Below are 21,662 nucleotides of genomic sequence, written 5' to 3'. Positions count from 1 at the left end.
TGTCAGCACGGATGAAGATGGAGACTGGAGAGAGGTGGAACCTAATAGACATCCACTCCACTTTGAGAATGATGCTTAACTTTAATTAAAGCTGCTTCACCTTCCCACCTACCCTCTCATAATGCATTTTTAATATTTACTTATTAACTATATATTATATTCTTTTTCATTTCTTTTGCTGTTTTCCACTATGGTTTTTCATCTCCAATTCTATATCACCTTCCCTTTATTATAAAGTTTTTTCTTACTAATATCACAAAAAAAAAAATATAATCACTATCCATTTAGTTAGTAACGCAATCAAATTATAATAATCTTCTGAGAACACTAGAAGACAAGCTCAAAGTGCAGTCCCTTTTAATATTTATTTTACTTATAAAAAAAAGGAAAAAAAAAATCCCAAAGTGGGGTGCCCAATTCCACTAACAAATCATAATCCGTACAAGTGGAATTTTTTTTTTCTTTTCAAGAATGCAATAATAATAGTAATAATAATAAAAAAGGTGTAATAATTAGCTAAATATTATCTATTTTGGGTCTAAAAAGATTTTTATGGTTTTAAAATATATTTACATGATTAAAAAAAATTTATACTTATATAGCATAAAAAACTTTTTTTTTTCTTTTTAATGTGAGATATCATAAATATTTTCATATAGATACAATGTTCTCGTTATGTTTCATGAGATTGTGAGGTTAAACAGACAAACACCCCCTATGAAGTCAAATAAACCCTTGCATCAACGTCGATGATTGATTTTAATACAATTTGCAACAATTTACACCTAACAATATAAATATTGTCAACTATGAACATAAAGGGGTCTTATGACTTTAAAACGTGTCTTCAAAATGAAGGAAAACCTATATATGCATTGTGTCGAGAATTTTCTCTTATCTTCTATGTGAGATATCACAAAAGTTGTTTTTCTAATGCCTAATCATCAACAAATGAATTGGACGGTCCAAACATTGATAAATGATAACCACTATGCAATATATGGAAGACATGTTCAAATCCATTAGTGATAAAAGGTTGATAGTGTAAGTCAAATCACATGTAATTTCACAAAAAAGGTGAAAAAAAAGAAGAAAGGAAAGTAAAAGTCTGCTTCAAAAGAAAAGGAGGTAGAAGAAAGTGACCCAGGTGATGGCTCACCATAGGCATCCCATGAAGACAAGGGAGAGTCGTTTATTCATATGAACAATTTCCACTTTTGACGTCAGATTCTTTTATTTTTTATTTTTTATTTTTTTATTATATTTGAAAATAATAAAGTTAAAGATTTTCTTTAGGCGATTATTTTAAATTAAAATAAAAGGTTAATTAATTTTAAATTTATAAATGATGTTCCAAATGATACAAAAAGCAAAGGTGGGGGCCGTGGGGTTGATAGCTAGCCATCGAAGGTCACCTCAGCTGACCTTGTTGCATAAAGCAAAGGCCAAAATACTATTGCCAAGTACTCCAACACAGCAGCACAAAATTTTTGCCCACCTCCGATTTGATTCCCTTCCAATCACCCACTTTTCCTTCTCCAAGTTTTGGACCATCTCCATTTTTAATCTGAGAGAAGTGTAGTTTGGTCTTACCATTAAAAAAAAAACGAAAAGAGGGAGAGAGAGAAACCCTCTCAATATAATTAAAATTTCATATATTCTTGATAAAATATAGTACCAATAAGGTTAAATGTAGCATCTCTCATTTACCCATATCCATTTTTTTTTCCCGTGGATTCATCTTAACCATATAAGTTGCATTTTTTTTTTTAGTCTTGAGGGTTCATTGGCTCGAATAATATTTACATGGGAGTAAGTGGATTATTGTAAATGATATTAGATTCTATATTTGACTTCGATACGAGATTATGTCTGAATATGTAGTATCGGAATCGTTATAAATCTTTAACTCGGATGTGAGATTTAATTTGTTTTATGTTGTAATATAAAAATTATTACAAATAAATTCATATTTTATATATATTTTTAAACGAGTACTTGAAACATACTTTTTCTGTTTTAATTTTTATTCTCAAGCAAAAGCCATTTTAGCTATCTTAGTCTCGAAAAGGAGGAAAAAATAAAAAAGTTGAAAAGAAGTGGTCAATCATGAAGTGCAAGGAAAAGAAGGAAGCAGTATTTGCATGGTGGAAGGTAAGTGGGAGGAGGATGGTGAGATGTAATGGTCCTCCAAAGCTGCGGGTGGACTAAGAGCCAACTATTGTGTTTGACTTGAAACCAGAGTCCAGAGGAGTAAACTATTATGAATATGGAGAGTGATACTTTATGGTGCATGGGTCCCATTTATTGTGTTGTTGGGTGGGTGGGCCCGTGATCCTATCTCTATCCCACTTCCCCCCCACCTTTGTAAAATTAGCTCTAATACTCCCAGCAGAGGTCTGAAGCCTGACGGTGAACATTCCAGGGGGATGACCCACTCCTTTTGTTCCTTCTTGTTCCTTGGCCCCAGTTGTCACCTCATCTGTTGCTATTGTTTGCAGAGCTTGAAAAGGATATACCTCATTTTGAATCTCAAATAGTTTATTAAAATTGTCATTCAGCTCATGTTTTACTTTTCTTGACTTTCTTTCATTATTTTCTGTTCCACTTTTGAATTTAGGTTTCTAATGAAGGATATCTTTGAAAACTTCAAGTTTAATAGATTTTTGAAGGTAATTTTTTTTTTAAAAAATTTCTTCTTAAATTTGGATGAGTTTTTAGAACAAATTTCAAATATTTCTAGTGTTTTTTTTTTGTAACATATTCTTATAAATAATTGGGATTATAGAAATAAGAGTGAAAACTTCTATGCTACAAGAAGACATGACAATAGGATGGGTTTGGGACGGGTTGCCCCCATTTCAACCCTAACCCGTTTATTCAAATAATTTTTTATCCCCGCTAGTAATACCAAAAATAGGTACCTGCCAACCAGGTGCCCTTTGGAGGAAGTAGTCAATTCCAAACCTATATCTCAAAGAGAGACAACCCAATGTATCATTCGAGGGAGGTACCTCCTTGGATCCCCATTTAATCACTAGGATGTTCATATTGACAAGACTCATGATTTCTAATTTTGAATCTAGCAAAAAAGCTACAATCATCACCAAGATTGATTGAAGAAGTCAATATGCACCTTGTATGCTTGAATTATGGACTTTGTCTACTTTTACCATATGTGTTCTCAAAGACACTGTTTTGACTTGTATGAATTACATTATTGTTAGACTATTTTAATAGGCAATGATGCACTATGTAAGACTTATCAAATATGAACAACTAAATTCAAAATGTTACATAAAGTGGTTGGAACTTTCATCGGAGTTAGACACATTCCTCTAGTGAAGAAAATTTTGGTTTCCTTGGAGCATTAGATGTATTGAGGTGTAGCTACATAATTGGAGAAAAAGAAAGTTGAAAGTAATTAAAGGAGCATTGGTGATCATGAAAGGTGAGAAAATTGGAAATTTATATAGTTTGATAAGCAACGCTATTGTAAGTGGAGTTTACACTCCCCATAATATCATAATAAAATTTGTATGATATGAAGTTATGGCATAGGGTTCTTGAATATTTAAGTGAATGGAGTATGATGTATTTACATAAGAGAAATTTGTTAGAGGTGTGAAATCAGGCAAATTAGACTTTATTGAAATTTTGTGTGATTTAGGAAATAATGCATAGTCAGTTTCAAGTCATCTCACATAAGTGATGAGCTTGAACATTTTTTATTATGCTTATTATAATATTTTAGTTCTTTTTATTGGTAGTGCATATTATTTTATTTGTTTTATTCATAATTATTCAAAATAAACTTATACACCTATTTCATGAGGCATAAACCAAAGTTGTTCAAGATATTTAAGAAATAAAAGAAAAGAAGTCCGAAACCAAACAAAAAAGAGAATAAAATATTTCAGATCATATGATGGACTTGCAAACAAGAACAAGAATTTTGGAGAGAAAGTCACATTTAGTGAATCAATTTATAGTTTGTATGATTTTTTTTTTTTTTTTTTTTTGGGTGGGCGGGGGAGGAAAGACAAGAGAAGGTGGGCTTTAAAGATGAAGCCACAATTAGTGAATTGACCTATAATTTACATGGATAAGAGGAACGAAGGTCTAGGAATTAGAAATTCATCCACTCTTAGTAAGACCCTTATGGGAAAATAGTCATGGAGATTTGGGACTAAGAAAGAATCCTTTAGGAAACAAGTAATTTCAAGGAAGTATAGGGAGGAAGAGGGGGGCCAATGCTCTAGAGGAGTGAGGGAAGAGTACAATTTAGGTGTATGAAAGACTTTAACAATAGAAGCAACTTCAAGGTGACCAATAAGAAGATGTTGAAATTTTATAAGAATAGGTAGTGTGATGATGTTTCCTTAAGGTAGACTTTTTATAGTTATTTACAATAACCACTATCAAAGATGCATGGGTAGCTAAAGTATGGGAGTAGGAAGGGAAGAAGAGTTGTTGGAACCCTTGGTTTATAAGACAAACTCATGGTTAGGAGTTTGAGGCGGAAACCTTTTTTAATAGGTTGCAAGCATAGACTGTAGATGGGGATATAGAGGATAATATGGTACTCAACAAAGGGGGTTGCATTTTTTCGGTTAAGTTTCTCTATTCCTCTTTATCATGCAAAAATATTGTTTGGAATTTTTAGATACCATCGATAGTTAGTCTTTTCACATGGGAAGTTAAGTATGAATGGATTATGAACATTAGATTAGCTCAAAATGAGACAGTGTAGTGTGTGTGTGTTTTGCTTTTTTTTTTTTTTGAATTTTGATGCCCTTGTATCCATAGTCTATAGCCCTTATGTTAATCCTCGTTAGTATACTTAATCTTTGCCTATAAAAAAGGAGTTTACAAAATATGATAAGAATTATTAAAGAAACTTGACAGCAAAATGGAGTAATTGAAAAGGTGAATAGAACACTATTGGAACAAGAGATATGAAGGGTAATGTTGGGTTATCTAAGAATTTTTGGGTTGACTAATTGATCTCCATGTTCTACAAGTAATTTCAAGCTTATAAAAGAAAGAATGATTGAATAAATCAATTGATTTTTTCATTTGTAAAATATTTGTTCGTCATACCTATGTTAGTGTGTAAAGTGAAAAAATTCACCACTTTATCCAAATTTGAAGAAGTGTATATTCCTTGGCTATAGATTTGTTGGAATCAAATAATTAAAGAAAAAAAGTGGTTAGCATTGATGTGGTATTTAATGAAAAGCTTATGCTAAAAGAAAGATTGGGACCAAAGGATTAATGAATCACTTAACTATACGTAAGTGCATAATAGCTTTACATAAAGTGGGATAAAAAAGTTACCTCTTATATTTGAGTTCTCAACAAAATTTTATTCTTGAAAACATTTAATGTTCTTAAAAACAATTAAGAACAAGTTTTAAAAATAATTCTTAAAAATTGATTTTCAAGAATTGCATTAAAGAAATTTACCAAACAGGCTCATAAGTCTTCCTATACCAAATGATCGAAAACCTAAAAATACATTATAAACTTCATTTCAGGAATCTAATTATCCATTTCTCAACTTTCTAACTCCAAGAACATGATTTAGGGTTCCAAGTGATCCATGATTTTATCACCTAATAACCAAACAAAAATCTCCTCCCTTATTATGATACATTCTAACTTTCTTCCAAAATGATTTTTGAATTCACTTGTGAAATGAATACCTTTCAATTGAGTTTATACCAAAGCCCTATATAGGAAAGTCAAAAGTGTTTCAATTTTTTTAAAAAATATATTTCTAAGTTTTTATATTTTCTTATTTAGACAATATTTTATATATATTTTTATTATTAGAAAGGAATTGCCTTATAGTGAAAATTTGTTACAAAATAGATTTTTGTAATGATAGATTTTTTTAATTAAAATAATGACTATGTACTTAGAGTTTTTGGGTTTTGAAACCTTTTTTAGGGATTACTATTATTCCCTTGATTATAATGAATTGATTTCCTTTCTCCCCATAGGTATATGCACATTGTTAAATCACATTAAATCTTGTATTCTCATGTGATTGTTTTATCTTTATCTCTTTTTTTTCTCTTTTTTTAAATGTTATTGTTTATTGTTCACTTGTTTCTACATAACAAGTGGTATCAAAACTAATACAATGTGTAAGGCCATGTATGGGATGGTAAAAATTTTCTCGAAATAATTTTTTCCTATGACAATAACAAATGAAGGATATACTCAATCAACAAGGAGTTCACAACATGTTACATGGTGAGTTAAAGAAACATGAATATATGATAAATAAGATGTTTGAAGAGACGAATGAAAAGGTTGCTAGTGCAATCCATCTAAATCTTTTTAACGAGGTAATGTATAATTTGAACTTGATTGATAAAGCAATAATAAAATATATCTATAATAGTTTGAAATGATTATACATATTGAAAAACTTGTCAAAGAAGTTATAAGTGAAGGAGTTGTATAATCTATATATTGCAGAAAATGCATATCTACTATACTGTTTGCATTTTTTAAATCGATTAACTTTGTAATTGTTGCACTTTGAGGCAGTGTTTGAATAAAAGGATTAAGCAATTTTGTTGTTTGCATCACTTCTTTCATCATATGATAATTTAATAACAATCTTATCGTATGGGAAAGGAGGCTTAGGAGTTTGATCCGGTTATTGAAGCATTGCCATCATATGACAAAAAGAATAAGACTTCTTATAGAGAATGACAAGGAGACCACTTGGGGACAAAGTCACAAGAGAAAAAGGAAGATGTTGTAAGAGAGAAAGATTATCGAATAAAAATAATTCCAAATTATAGTCACAGTCGTGCCAAGACACCTATTACGAAATATTGCATAATTTTGAAAAAGGATTTAAAGAGAGGATAAAAAGTCATTGATGCAACTAGTGTTGTAAAGATAAAGCAAATATGTTTAATAATTTTGACAAGTAAAAAATCTTCTTCAAAATCCTTGAATTATGAACTTTGTTTACTCTTACCATATGTGTCCTCGTAGGGACTAGTTAGAAGTGCATGAATTACATTATTGTTAGACTATTTTAATAGGCAATGACGCATTATGTAAGACTTATCAAATATGAACGATTAAATTCAAAATGTCATATAGAGGTTAGAACTCTCATCAGAGTAAGACACATTCTTGAAGTGAAGAAAAAAATTGATTTCCTTGGAGCATTAGATGTATTGGGATGTAGCTACATAATTGGAAAAAGAAAGTTGAAAGTAACTAAAGGAGAATTGGTGATCATGAAAGGTGAGAAAATTGGAAATTTATGTAGTTTGATAACCAACACTACTGTAAGTGGAGTTTGTACTCTCCATAACATCATAATTGAATTCATATGATATGAAGTTATGGCACATTGGTCTCAAATATTTAAGTGAATGAAGCATGATGTAATTACATAAGAGAAATTTGTTAGAGGTGTGAAATCATGCAAATTAGACTTCATTGGAATTTTTGTGTGTTTAGGAAATAATGTATAGGCGGTTTCAAGTTAGCACCTCACATGAGTGATGAGCTTAGACATTTTTTATTATGCTTATTATAATGTTTTAGATCCTATTTTAGTTCTTTTTATCAGTGGTGCATATTATTTTATTTGTTTTAGTGACAACTATTCAAAATAAACTTATGTGCCTGTTTCATGAAGCATAAACCAAAGGTGATTGGGATATTTAAAGAATGAAAGAAAAGAAGTCCAAAACCAAACAAAAAGAGAAAATAAGATATTTTAAGTCATATGATGGACTTGAGTACAACAAGAAGGAATTTGGAGAGAAAGTCACATTTGGTGAATTAATCTATAGTTTGTATGAAGGTTTCCTTTCTTTTTTTATTTTGGGTGGAGGGAGGGGAAAGCAAGGGAGGGGGCAGGCTTTAAAGAGGAAGTTGCACTTAGTGAATTGGTCTATAATTTACATGCATAAAAGGAGTGAAGGTCTAAGAATTTGAAATTTGTCCACTCATAATAAGGCCCTTCTAGGAAAATAGTCATGGAGATCTAGGATTAAGAGAAAATCCTTTTGGAAATGGATAATTTCAAGGAAGAGGGGTTCGATGCTATAAAGGAGTGAGTGAAAAGTACAGGGGAGGAGTATGGAAGACAATTAGAAGAAAGTGGGAAGACTTTAACAATAGAAGTGACCATAGGGTGAGCTTTAGAAGGATAGGTAGTGTGATGATGTTTCTATGAGGTAAGCTTTTTATAGGTATTGACAGTAGCCCTGTCAAAGATGGTAGCTAAAGTATGGGAATAAGAGGGGAAGGAGAGTTGTTGGAACCCTTGGTTTACAATACAAACTCATGGTTAGGAGTTTGAGGTAATAGGTTGCAAGCATAGAGGATAATATGGTACTCAACAAAGAGAGTTGCATTTTTTCAGTTAAGTCTCTTTATTCATCTTTATCATGCAAAAATATCATTTGGAATTCTTAGATACCATCAATAGTTAGTCTTTTCACATGGGAAGTTAAGTTGATGGATTATGGACATTGGATCAACCCAAAAGGAGAAGGTGACGGATACCAAACAAATGTTATTTGTGCAAAGAAGAAGAAACAATTGACCACATCCTCCTTCACAAATTCAAATTACTTGCTTTGTGGTAGCTAATTTACACTCTTTTTAAAATAGTGTGAGTGGTGCACTCCATAATGAAATATACCCTTTTGAGTTGGCATGAATCTTTTATTAGAAAGAAAAACAAAAAGCTTGGAGAGTTGTTCCTTTGCACTTATTCTAGACTATTTGAAAGTAAAATAGGACAATGTTTGATAGCGCTGGAAAAGTACACCAAACAATTAAACAATCTTTGATAGATAATTTTTTAGATTGAGTTTATGATGGATTTTGTTGAGTAGTTAAAATATGGCATAGCAGTGTGTGTGTGTGGTTTTTTATTTATTTTATTTTATTTATTTATTTATTTTTATTTTAAAATTTTTGAATTTTGATGCCCTTGTATCCATAGTCTATACTTTCGAGAGTCCTTATGTTAATCCTCGTTAGTATAATTAATCTTTGCCTATAAAAAAAGAAGTTTACAAAATACGATAGGAATTATAATGTCACTTTAGATGTAAAGAAACTTCGCCATGAAATGGAGTGATTGAAAAGGTGAATAGAACACTATTGGAACAAGATGTATGAAGTGGAATGTTGGGTTATTTAAGAATTTTTGCAAAATGAAGTTGACTAATGGATCTCCATGTTCTAGAATTAATTTCAAGATTATAAAAGAATGGTTGAATAAATCACTTGATTTTTCAATTTGCAAAATATTTGTTCATTCTACCCATGTTTATGTGCAAAGTCAAAATATTCACAACTTTATCCTTGGCTATAGATGAGTTGGAATCAAATAAATAAGGTAAAAAGTGGTGGGTATTGATGTGGCATTTAATGAAAAGCTTATGCTAAAAGAAAGATTGAGACCAAATGATTAATGAATCAATTAACCACAAAAACAAATTGTTGAAATGGAATTTGAGAGAGAAATGATAGATAAGACTAGAAACGAAAGTTAGCAAGTGCAAGCCAAAGAGAAAGTCGCCCTACTAAAGTATGATTTTGAAAATATGATTTCTTTTGCATTATTACTAAAAGTAGAGATCTCTACGCAATTGAAAGAGATGACAGGGACTAATGGTATGGTGTTATGCCAAAAGAGGATGAAATGGGTCCATAGGAACTAAATGGGTCCATAGGAAAAGGGAAAGCTATCTCTCCATTGATAGCAAAAGGATTTTTGCAAAAAGAGGGAATTGAATACAAGGGAAAATTTTCTCCTATTGTAAAGCACACTTCCGTTGCTTGGAAATTATTTATCTTTCATTTTATTGAAGATGGAAGGTCTAATAGACTAACCTATGGAGGAGTACAATTCAGTACTTTTTAAGGAAGGTAATTGTGAAAATGTTTTTAAGTTTAGTAATTTAAGTCAAAGTAGATATTATCCAAAATGGGTCTTAAATTCCTTTCTAAACCTATTTCTAAGTCTTTATATTTGTTATGTAAGCGGCCCAAACCTAAAAGCTACTCTCAAGTTTCATGCAGACACTAAATCACCATAAATAAAAGCTAATTGCAGCAACTGTTATAAGAGCCTCCAACAAAGAATCCATAGATATTGCCAATTTTTTTAGCAATTATTATGGGATCATGGGGCAAGGCTTTATCAACATCCATGTGATGATGAATCATCCAATGGACAATGATTTAGAGTCCCAACACACACAAGACAAAACAACAAAAAAAAGAAAGGAAAACATGGCTCCAGTCATAATCTGTTAGTAAAAGGTGTTGAGAAAGATGGTTGGCAAGACTGCTTGAGGAAGGAAACTTCAGACAAGAAACCTAAGCAGTTGCTGCCAAATGGTTACAGTAGGTGAGATTAGCCCAGCAGGCTTCATGGGCCAAAGCATTGTCTTGAATCAGGAGAGATGTGGAGATTTATGGGCCTAGATGGGCCCCAATCTAGTTGAACTTGATAGCCTGGCCCAAGAAGAAAATCCTGCAAATAGGACTTCAGCTTAAGGCAGTTGGAGTAAGACTTTGTGGCAAGTCAGGTGGAGGAATTTGGCAAGGAAAACTAGACTTTACGGAGCTATTTCAAATGATAGTTCGGGCTTCCATTTAAGAAAGACGTGCACAGAGAACACGGTTGATCCAAGTGTTGCATTCATGAATTGTAAAGTCTGTAACGAGCCCATATCTTCAGTTCCATTATTTGGTAGGTAGGGGAAAAAAATTGAGGAAAATGCCCAGAATGCAAGGAGGGAAAACACCAAATTTTAAATCTATCATTCCATTGGAAAAGCTAAGGGAGCTAACCAGGCTAAATTTTTACATAGATCTCTCCCCTCTCCAATACCATCCACATATGGTCTACCAGAGATCAATCATGATCAGTTCCCATAATAAGTTCCGGTTGGCACAATATTTGATCAGCAAGACAACTTTCTGGTAACCATTGCATGGCATCCTGAACATCACTGTCACATGGCATCTTTATGCATGCATGGAGGAGGATCAATTGGGAAAAGAATACAGTTTTTCCTGCTTTCCTTTTGGAAGATAACAAAATGAAAGAAAGATTTGAAAGATCTGCATTTTCTTATCAATTTCTTTCCTTCAATTCTTCTTTTTCTCATATTCTTCTAGATCGACACAGTCCAAAGTTGTTTTCAAGGACAATTACTCTGGAAAAATTGTCTGAGGCTCCATTTGAACCCCTTGAAGTGCAGAGCAGGATAAGGAAAGCAAAAAAGCAAATAAAAGAGCGGAAAAATAAAAGAAGTTTGAACCTATCATTTTTTTTTGTTGACGACTTCCTTCACTTTTAGATGAACAACAAAAAGTTAGAAGATATGAAACTTAAAAATAGATTTTATTTTAAAGAAGCCTAAGATTTCAGTTATTTTGTACACTTAAACAGGCTCAATTGCGTATAAAAGCCAGGGTTTATTATTTAGACAAACTAGAAATGGGTATCAAAGAACAAGGCAAATCTAAGATCATTTATCCTGATGGTCTGCTTTCTCCAAATAAAAACACCATTCATGAGCCCAATAAAGCCGCCGGCCACGATCCACAAGTCAACAAAATCTAACAATAATGTACCCCAATGCTACCAAGGCCCTTTGAACCCCTTAAGTTGATCATTTTGCTTCAAAAATCACTAATATTAAACAGATTAATTTTCAACAAGACTTATATGGCTCAAGAATGAGTTGAAGACTCTATAGTTGAAGGCTTAGGTAAGTATGTTTTAGGTTCCAATTTGGGTCCAAGTAATCACAAAATGTAATTGAATCTTAGTTGAGTAAAAGCTAAATAGGTTAACAAACAATGTTCAAAAACTAAATAGTGGCAATTAACAGGTGCTCAAAACATTTCTTCAAAAGGCGCACCAAAACACATATTAAGGCAGCAGTCAATCAAGGGAGATTAGGAGCTCCATGTTGGCAATTAACAGATGCCCAATTAACTACCGCTCCTAAGAAAAATGAGGAAGACATCAGAGTTGATTAAGCAGCTGACCGAGTAGAGCACTAATGAGTTTCTCATTGATGAGAAGCAAGGCTTCTGATAGCTTTATGGGATTTGCGGTTTAGTGGGAAATACATTTACTTGGAGACAATGGCAATGTAAAGGGCATGGAGCTCTGAGCATCTCTTATGCTGAAAGCTCCTTAGTTCAATGGTCTCCTACCTAACATCTAATGTTTCAGAACACTCTCCAATGCTAGTTCATAAGTATGATTCGGATCAAAGTAGTGGCAGAAGACGCATCCAACAACGTTCTTTTTATTAAACGAGAATGCCACACTGTCAAATTGCTTGATGAAACAAGAATCTATACTTCAAAAGCTCCAATAGGGCAGCATAAATCCACATATTTTTAAAACTAAGATACTAAATAACTCCATATTGATTGATAACAAAGGGATAAGATAACACCTCAAAAGGTTCAACATCTCAGAGTCAACAAGAAAACAATCAAAATCCACCAAAAACCTAATCAATAACGAAGCCGTAATAATCCTCAAAAAGTTATTTTTTAAAAAAAGGAGCAAGCAAACCTAGGCAGTGAGAACAACGGCACCGCCGGCCTCCTTAATCTTCTTCTCGGCGATCTTCGACACCAGCTTGGCCTTCACAACAATCGGCTTCGACTCCGGCAAAGCTCCTTTACCCAAAACCTTGAAATAGCCAAACTGAGTGACGTCGATCAAGGGGGCGTTGTCGGGAGAGGCCTTATCCTTGACATCTTGGGGGATAAGGGACCAGAGCTTGTCGATGTTGACGATCGGGCAGTAGAACTTATTACGAAGCTTGTGGAAGTATCGCATACCGACCTTGCCGAAGTAACCAGGATGGTACTTGTCGAAGAGGATTCGGTGATGGTGCATACCTCCGGCGTTACCGCGACCACCGGGATGCTTTCTATGTTTTCCGATACGGCCATGGCCGGCGCTGACGTGGCCGCGCTTCTTCCTGTTCTTCTTGAACCGAGTCGTCATCTCTCTCCTCTCTCCTCTCTCCTCTCTCTCCCTCCTGTGCTGCTACTGCGTATATGGGAGATGCGGCGAAGGATGGAGCTAGGGTTTGAGGGGATTTATTGGGAGGGTGAGGATTCCGATTTGACCATTTTGCCCCTTTTGTTACGATTCATTCTAATTCATCCATTAGGGCTCAAAATTTATCATGGGATCTCTTTTATTTAACCGGCCTTTTTCTTTTCATTCTCTGTAGTCTGTAGTCTCAATCCACACTCCCAAAGCTAGAATTTAACCCTTTTTTTAAAATCTTTTTTATAAAAAAAAGACCTTACCTCTAGTTCGTAGGCTGCTTCGAACGTAAGTTTTAAAAATGTTTGTTTTGCTTAGAGGACCATTTTGACCCAAAACCCTAATTTTTCTGAACAAATTTCTTTCCCCGTGACCTTCCCATGCAATTTTGTGGTTTAAAACTCAAATTGTAACACTCTGAAAGGGCAAAAAGAAAAATATATATAAATCTTCAAATTTAAAATACATCTTAGCTATCGCCAAATATTAAAGTCTCTAATTGATATAGACCTTTCTATTAATCCACACTCCACGACGTGAATAAGCGGAATATTACCCATCATCGTGATTTCAGGGGTTTAAAGAAAAACCCAGTTCCATGGGGTTGATTGATTCATCGCCAAGTACATCACGTAAGTATCTGGAAACCAAACAAATCCAACTTTCCAAACAGCTACTGGACGAATTCAATTGCTAATTTTGATTATAGCCATAACAAACTGGCTATCCCACTTCAAACATCAAATTGAATCGAGTCTGCTGTATCCTGAGTCCAAAATATAGTTTTACAAAGCCAACCTACTACACCTTCGGTTATAAATCAAACTGGAGAAACAATGTGCTATTGTTTTTTCTATTAATACATGATCCATGGGAACATTTTATCTTTTATACCTCAACACTATCCCATTCCCTGAACCCACCAAAAAATGAGAATATTCGTCCTGACAATGAAAAGCCAGGGCTTTTGCAAGCATTTTCTAGATCAGAAAGTTATATCCAAAAAATGGACGTTACTTAAAGAAGCATCTGCAACAGGCTTGGTCGCAAAACTAACAGAGCTTCCAATTTCTACCTTCTCAAGTCATTGCTGCTGTGATCGATAACATGACTGCCATTATATTGCATAGATGGCAGTCTAAACTTGTTCTTTCAAATCCAAGAAGGTCCAAAGCAGCAGCAGCAACTACCAAGGCCTCCTTGCACCAAGAGGAATGATATTAGATCCTGAAATCAAACCTCGGTTGCCAAAGCTGCCTCCCCGTCCCCTTGATCGGAAGTTGCCTCCGGAACCTGAAAAACAATGAAAACCAAAAATGTTAGGGATCCAGCCATCCCATCACACACTCTGCACTTATGATCTGGAAAAGAAAGCAAACAGACCTCCAAATGCAGAACCACTTGAGCGGGCCATGGCAGACAATGCAGGACTCACAACCTGCCCTGCTTCTTGCAGAATCTTGATGAGATCTCTAGCAAACTTTGCATTTGAATGTGTAAAAAAGGTAATGGCAGTTCCCTTGGCCCCTGCACGACCTGTTCGGCCAATCCTGTGGACATAATCTTCGAGGCTTGATGGGAAATCATAATTGATCACACATTTTATGTCCTTCACATCTACAATCAACAGAAAGCAAAAATTAGGCAAAACGAACAAAAAAGCAGTTTGAAGCATGGAGAAAATTGCAACACCCCCTTATCCCTGCACAGCTAAGATCTGAAAGATCAAAATATAAAATAAGAGATTCATCACATTAATATGCCCACCCTAACCTTCCAGGGATAAGGAGCACCGCCATCACCATCACTTTCAAATCCATCACTGAAATTAATGAATATGCTTGTGTGAGTCAACCGGGCTGCCACAACAACCAGCTCCATAACCGTGGATGGGCGACGATTACTTCAACCATGTTACTTAGACACTTGACAGGAGCCACTCCATTTCAGGAACCTCTAGAGCATAATGCAATCTTATAGAAAGCCAGCTTTCTATATAACCTTTCCCCCCATGTATAACAAAAAATAAATAAAAATACCATTCCTAACCTATAGTGTATACTGTGACCTGCATTAGATAATGGCATACCTCCCCATAAATTTAGAGACTAAAGTTCCATCCATATCTGTGAAACTGTGCTCCCCGTGTCCATGTAACATGAGCTGTAAGATTAAGGTAGTTGCCATGTGGAGTCCATTAATGGGACATTCTAGTGAATACGAGAAACCAAAATTGCCCCTCAATCCAACTTGTAATCCCTTGATCAAATGTAAGGATCATGCTCATGGTGAATATTAGTGAGCAGTTAGTCTTTAGACATGATGCCCCTCCTTTCACACCCAAACCACAAATTATATACTTAGGAAACTGGACAGCAGCCGGCCGACTCGCCTATCTTCAGAATTTCAAGACCTAAATGAAGAAACTTAATAACTCCTAACACACAGTCATCCTACCAAGACCACGGGCAGCTACATCAGTGGCAGTCATTATAGGACTTCTGCCACTTTTAAACTCTGCAAGGACCCAGTCCCTTTCAGCCTGGTTTTTATCACCATGGATAGATAGAGCTGGCCATCCATCCATTCTCATCTGCCTAGTAACTTGGTCACATCCCTTCTTTGTCTCCATGAATATCAGGATTCGGCTTCCATCCATCACTTCTTTGAGCAATCTGATCAACCTGCATGAACAAAATACAGTAAGACATCAAAGCCATCAAATCAGGACATCAACCTTTTTCTAGATGAATACCTGTTATATTTCTCCGTCTCTGTCACAACCTCAACAACTTGTTGAATAGATTGATTTGCTTTCAGCTCTTGGGATCCAATGATTACCTAATATTTTACAAAGCACTGAATAAGCATCACATTTTCTAAAGCTTTACAGCACATCTAATGCATACACGGTTTTGCTTGCATCTGGATAACATATGGAATAGGGAACTACAACACGAACCTTGTATGGATTACGTAAGAACTGCCTCGCTAGAGTTTCCACCTCCCTTGGCCATGTGGCACTCCAGTATAATGTCTGTCTATCTGGTCGGATCTGTAATTAACAGAACTCATCTGTATTAAGCTCCAAAGCTCATCATTTTTTTAAGGATGTTTATGTTAAAAACATCAGTACACCCAGTTCTTGAGAAGATACAGAAAGAAGAATCACATGTTGGTAAATCTTAATGCAATGAACATGAAACAAAAAGATTCTGCAAAAGTGATCTCCAATGAATCCAATCCTTTAAGGTGTTTTGCCAATGGGCATAGGCAAACAAAAACATTATCAACTGCACCTGCTGAAAAGTTGCATACATTTTTTTCCCTTCTAGATGGAATTAAGATACGATGTTATTGACTTCAAGCTAACAGGGCAAAAGTGTTAGATTTCCATCTTCCCACCTTCCTTAGGCACTAAAGGGATAAAGTATACATATATGCATATGTATGTATGTATGCATGAGCTTAGGCAAACAAAAGCATTGTCAAATGTGCCTAACAAAGAGGTTTACATACAATTTTTTTTCCCTCTTCTGGATGGAATTAAGATACTATGTTATTGACTTCAAGCTAATAGGACAAAAGTGTTAGATATCCACATTGCCACCTTCCTTAGGCACTAAAGGTATGAAGGTTTCATTGAGGATCGCCTTTCAAATTCCCAATTCACATGGAAATTTTCACCATTTTCACAGATTCCTCCCTCAAGGTAGCATATATGAACTCCTTAGAATATGACAAGATTGAAAGTAACATTTTTTTAAACATGGATTCTCATAAAGTAATAGAAGTGTAGGCATTTTTTGATTCAAAAATTGTTACTTGAAGCCCCTTAGAGCCCATAGTTGGGAGATCGAAGTTGATTTGAAATGACCAAAATTTATTTCAAGATTGCAAACCATTATGCATTATAACCATCATATTTTGAATAAATTGGATAAACTATCCAAAAATAATTCAAATAGAAATGATGATATGATGCTCTACTACTGTTACTATTAATAACAACAACCACAACAATAGTAGTAATAGAGTTTGATTCGCTACCATAGGGCTTCTAGCTTTTGGAGCTTAATTTTCTTTCAATTTGGAGTCTTGGGTGCTTTCATGCTCAATCAAAGATTTGATGATTGAATGGCACGTCGCAATAATAATGTTTTTGATCTACTGGGATAGATTTCCTAGCTTCAGGAGTCTAATTTGCTTTTTCCTTTGGAGAGCATTGGGTGCTTCATTGGTTGATCAAAGATTTTTTATGCTTGGATGGCATGTGGTTTCCTGGGCAATAGCAAGCAAGTGTGGGATCTGTACCCATTTGTTTGTGTCGGACAATAAAGAAATTTTGAAGGGGCAGAGCATTTAGAGTTAATGGTGAAGGGCTGGCTCCTTGCTTACTTTGCTGTTTTTATAGGCTTGAGATTCATAGGAAGCTAATGCAAATCCTCTGATGAAAATTGTAGATAGTTTGGGCAAATCCCTTGATGGAAATTGTAGATAGTTTGGCCTCGTGTTAGTCTGGCCATTTCTGGTTCTCTAGAGGCGTGCATTCTACATTGGGTTGCAACCCCTTTTATTAGGCACTCTATTAATCAGATTTTTATTTGCCCAGCAGGGAAAAAAAAAATAACAAAGACAATAACCACTGCAACAATATAATACATACTCTTCATTATATATATATATATATATATATATATATTTAGGTAATATCACTTGCATTAAACGTGCCTACCAAAAGGGTGAATGAAAGCATATAAGATGTGTACAAGACACCAAAGACCAAAAGAGCAAAGGAAAACACAGAAAACAATTGATAGGCAAATGCAGATATATTAACAAGTGCCAAGCCAAAAAGGGGGTGCACCCCATATACACTGGAAGCACACAAAGGGGCACACATATATCAACTGTACATCCTAATGGCAACTATATTAGAATTCTCTTGGACTATAGAAGTGGACAGTGCTTATAATTTCCAAAAAGTTATTCCTGATGCAAATTAAGCTGACTAGTAAATGAGAAAGGAAGCAAAGCAAGGAAACCATACTTGGGAAATAATTTTCCTGATCTGAGGTTCAAATCCCATGTCTAACATTCGGTCAGCCTCATCTAATACAAGGTAAGTCACTCTTCGCAGGTTTGTATGTTGAGCCTCCAGCATATCTATTAATCGTCCAGGTGTAGCAATGACAATCTCAACACCTAGCATAAGGGCAATAGATAAGATTTTCGTGCACCAACCTAAATTTATAGGGATTTAGCAAATAGCCATAGAAGAAACACAAGTACCTCTTTGAAGATCACGAATCTGTGGTCCCTTTGGAGCACCACCATAAATGCAAGTGCTCCTAATCTTTGTAAATGATCCAAATTTTAGAGCTTCTTCTTGAATCTGAACAGCCAATTCTCTTGTAGGTGCTAACACTAGCACAATAGGACCTTCACCTCGAACTGAATAATTATAAAAGAACGAAAAAAAAAAAGATCAGACAACTAAGGGGGCAACCTATAAGGAAAAAGGCTAACCAATACTAACCTAATGGAGGCTGTGCACTAACATGAACCAAAGCTGGAAGCAAATAAGCCAAGGTCTTCCCTGAGCCAGTCTCGGCAATGCCAATTAAATCTCTACCCTTTAAGGCCATTGGCCATCCTTGAGCCTGAATAGGTGTTGGCTCAACAAAACCCAATTTAGCAATCACCTCAAGGCAATACCCTGTCAAGTGAACAAGCTCAATCAGCTAAAAGTTACACGTACAAAATTGAGATTCACAGCGCGATACCATTTAACGATGAAATACCAGGGAAATTTGCCTCTTGAAAGTGTCGGATAGGCTTCGGGACATCATAGCCTTCCACTGTGATTTCACGCCTCGCACGATAGAGCATTGCTTCTTGCTCCGACATTGCTTGCACAGAAGGGCTCTCAATGTAAAAATTCTTCTCAAAGGGAACCAAGCTTCCAAAATCTTGCTTGGGAAGAGCAATGTTGTCTAAGTCCCCTCTCGATGCTCCCCCATGCCTACCTCCCCTTCCACCACGGCCTCCGTCAAAACCACTCCTTCCACCACCCCTGCCTCCGGTAAAACTCCTACCACCACGGCCAGCGTCAGAACTTCTAATACCGCCGCGACCATGGCCTCCATCAAAAGTCCTACTGCCGCCACCACCTCTGCCACCATCTGAACTCCTGCTGCCGCCTGTCCTACCTCCGCCACGACCGGAGTCATAAGCACGCCTCCCTCCATCACCTGTACCTCGCCCACCTTCTCGGCCCCTAGCACCACCACCACCACGACCTCGATCTCCATCGCCTCTTCTATTTCCAAGATCACCATTAGCCATTCTTCCACCGAACTCTCCACCACTACCTTTCCCTCCACTAAACCCCCTTCCTACTCCGCCACCGCCACCCCGGCCAATCTCAAACCTTCCGGAACCAGGCTGAAAAGGCGGGATAGCGTTGAAACCCCCTCCGCCAGGCACAGATCCGGAAACATCCCCACCTCCTCTTCCGCCGTTAGGGAAAGAAACTGAAGGTCCTCCGTAGGAAGCCGGCCCACCCCGTCCGTAGGTCGGGCTGGGCCCACCGACTACACCGCCCATCATCGGCGGAGGTGCTACGGGAGGCGGTGCCACCATTAGGTCGCTACAATACAACGATAAACCGCCCATGAAATTGAAAAAACATTCCAAAAGAGAAAAAAACTAGATCTGAATTGGACTGAACTGTACCTTCTACGTTCGCGGTAGGAGTGAGGATCGGAGAATCTGAGGTCGTAATGGTTCATCGTCGCCGCAACGAAGAAGTGTAAGGTCTTTAATGCTGCCCCTAGGGTTTGGAATAGGATTAGGGTTTCAAACCGAACCAGAAGGCGCAAAGGTCTCTTCTTTCAGAGCGGTGAGAAGATTCTCACACAAGACGCGTATTTGGATTCTCCTGAGAAATTTTAGTTGCGGGGAAAATATCCAATGGTCACTGCGGCTTATCCAAGCGCCTTCCATGCACGTGGTTGCACTCTTCTCCTCCACGTGGCTTCCACGTGGTCCCCACATGAAGCTAGAAGATTAATACAAAATTAATGGTAATTTACACCTAATTATTTGAAAATTACATAAAAAAATCCACTTATTTTGTAATTATACCGACCTCCAGATTGTCCCACTCAAGACCGTTAATATATTTGTAAAATGACTTAAAAGTCCTCGCTTGGTTTTTACTTAAAAATTGAAGGGAATTACGTAAATATATTTGTAAAATGACTTAAAAGTCCTCGCTTGGTTTGGTTAATCTCGGTTTTGATGATAACAAAACATTGTTTAGAACTAATTATTATATTTTAAGTGTGATTAGGCAAGATGATTTCCAAAGTGGCAATTACAAAGACATATCAAGCCAAAGAGAAATCATGAAGAAGAAGACCACCTCAAAGAGAAGTGTTTTTCAAGACTCAAGCTTCATAAGATCTCTTTGTAAGGTTGTTGGTGCACTAGGTTTTTTCATGCATTATATTCTTTACTTATGCACCAAAATCATCCAAGAATTAATTCATTTTAAATCCTTTTAAAATTGGATGATTTCATGTTTTCAATTAAAACCTTGTGTCAAATATTTTCCAAACTTGTTTTAAAGGTTTTAAGTTGAAAAAGTTGGGTGTTGAGCCAAAAATGGCTCAACCGGTTGAACCGGTATGAACAGTAACCGGTTGAACCGGATGAACAGTAACCGGTTGACCCCCAGCTCAACCGGTTGAGGGGTATGAACAGTACCCGGTCGACCGTTCGAAAATGCAAAAAATTTTCTCTTTCTTCCGAAACGGTTGTTCAACCGGTCAAGGTTGAACCTCGTCCGGTCGAGGTCCGGTCAAGGTCCGGTCAAGGTCCGGTCGAGGCCCAACGGTCACCTGCCAAGCATTAAATGCTAACGGCTAGTCAACCGGTCGACCCCCAGATCGACCGATCGAACCCCAAACGACTAGTTTGACTTTTTTCTTCTATAAAAAGACTTCAATCTTCATTATTTTAAGAGCTTAACCTTCCTAAACCTTTCTTGAATATATTTGAGCCTTTGAAGAAGTGTTTTGAGTGCATCATTATTCCAAAACTTGCATATCATTAGTGCACCATTCAATCCTAGTTTCTTGTATCATTTGAGCTTAAAGCTTTTGTACTAGAATTTTGTGAGATCTTGTAATTGTAAATCTTTGAGAGGAATTTTTCCAAGAGTGTGGTATCTCTTGAGAAGTGTAAAGGGTGTTTAGAGCCAAAAGTCCAAGAGGGTGGATTGGAACTATAATCCAATTGTATTGCTTGAAGGCTTGGTTTGGAAGCCTTGAATTAGTGGAACCTTAAGCTTGGGATTGAAGTTAGAGGAGAGTGGATGTAGACCGGGTTGCGTCGAACCACTATAAATCTTGTGTTTGCATTCTTTCTTCCTTACTCTTTTAATTTATATGCAATTGTTTTTATATTGTTTATTATATATACTTGCATATAATTATCTCTTACATTCACTTAGTTTAAATTTGCAAAAAGAGACCATCACCCTATTCACCCC

The 21,662-nt window shown here is 36.0% G+C and overlaps 2 protein-coding genes across 2 annotated transcripts; both read right to left on the bottom strand.

Moving 5' to 3' along the window:
- Nucleotides 1-12,429: 12,429 nt before the first annotated feature.
- Nucleotides 12,430-13,156, bottom strand: LOC117934429 (60S ribosomal protein L27a-3). The gene has a single exon (XM_034856105.1). The coding sequence runs from the start codon at nucleotides 13,052-13,054 to the stop codon at nucleotides 12,614-12,616; it is 441 nt and encodes a 146-aa protein (XP_034711996.1). The 5' UTR covers nucleotides 13,055-13,156; the 3' UTR covers nucleotides 12,430-12,613.
- Nucleotides 13,157-13,764: 608 nt separating this feature from the next.
- Nucleotides 13,765-20,046, bottom strand: LOC117934428 (DEAD-box ATP-dependent RNA helicase 20). The gene is made up of 10 exons (XM_034856104.1): nucleotides 19,841-20,046; nucleotides 18,907-19,754; nucleotides 18,642-18,821; nucleotides 18,395-18,556; nucleotides 18,153-18,307; nucleotides 16,065-16,157; nucleotides 15,858-15,943; nucleotides 15,560-15,786; nucleotides 14,486-14,719; nucleotides 13,765-14,395 (listed from the first exon to the last, which is right to left on the bottom strand). Exons 1-10 carry the CDS (start codon nucleotides 19,894-19,896, stop codon nucleotides 14,289-14,291), a joined length of 2,148 nt encoding a protein of 715 aa, XP_034711995.1. The 5' UTR covers nucleotides 19,897-20,046; the 3' UTR covers nucleotides 13,765-14,288.
- Nucleotides 20,047-21,662: the final 1,616 nt, after the last annotated feature.

The sequence above is a fragment of the Vitis riparia genome, chromosome 17 (assembly GCF_004353265.1).
Source record: "Vitis riparia cultivar Riparia Gloire de Montpellier isolate 1030 chromosome 17, EGFV_Vit.rip_1.0, whole genome shotgun sequence".
Lineage (NCBI taxonomy): Eukaryota > Viridiplantae > Streptophyta > Magnoliopsida > Vitales > Vitaceae > Vitis > Vitis riparia.
The sequence above is the reverse complement of the archived record's forward strand: the minus strand, read 5'-3'. Positions and strand labels throughout refer to the sequence as shown.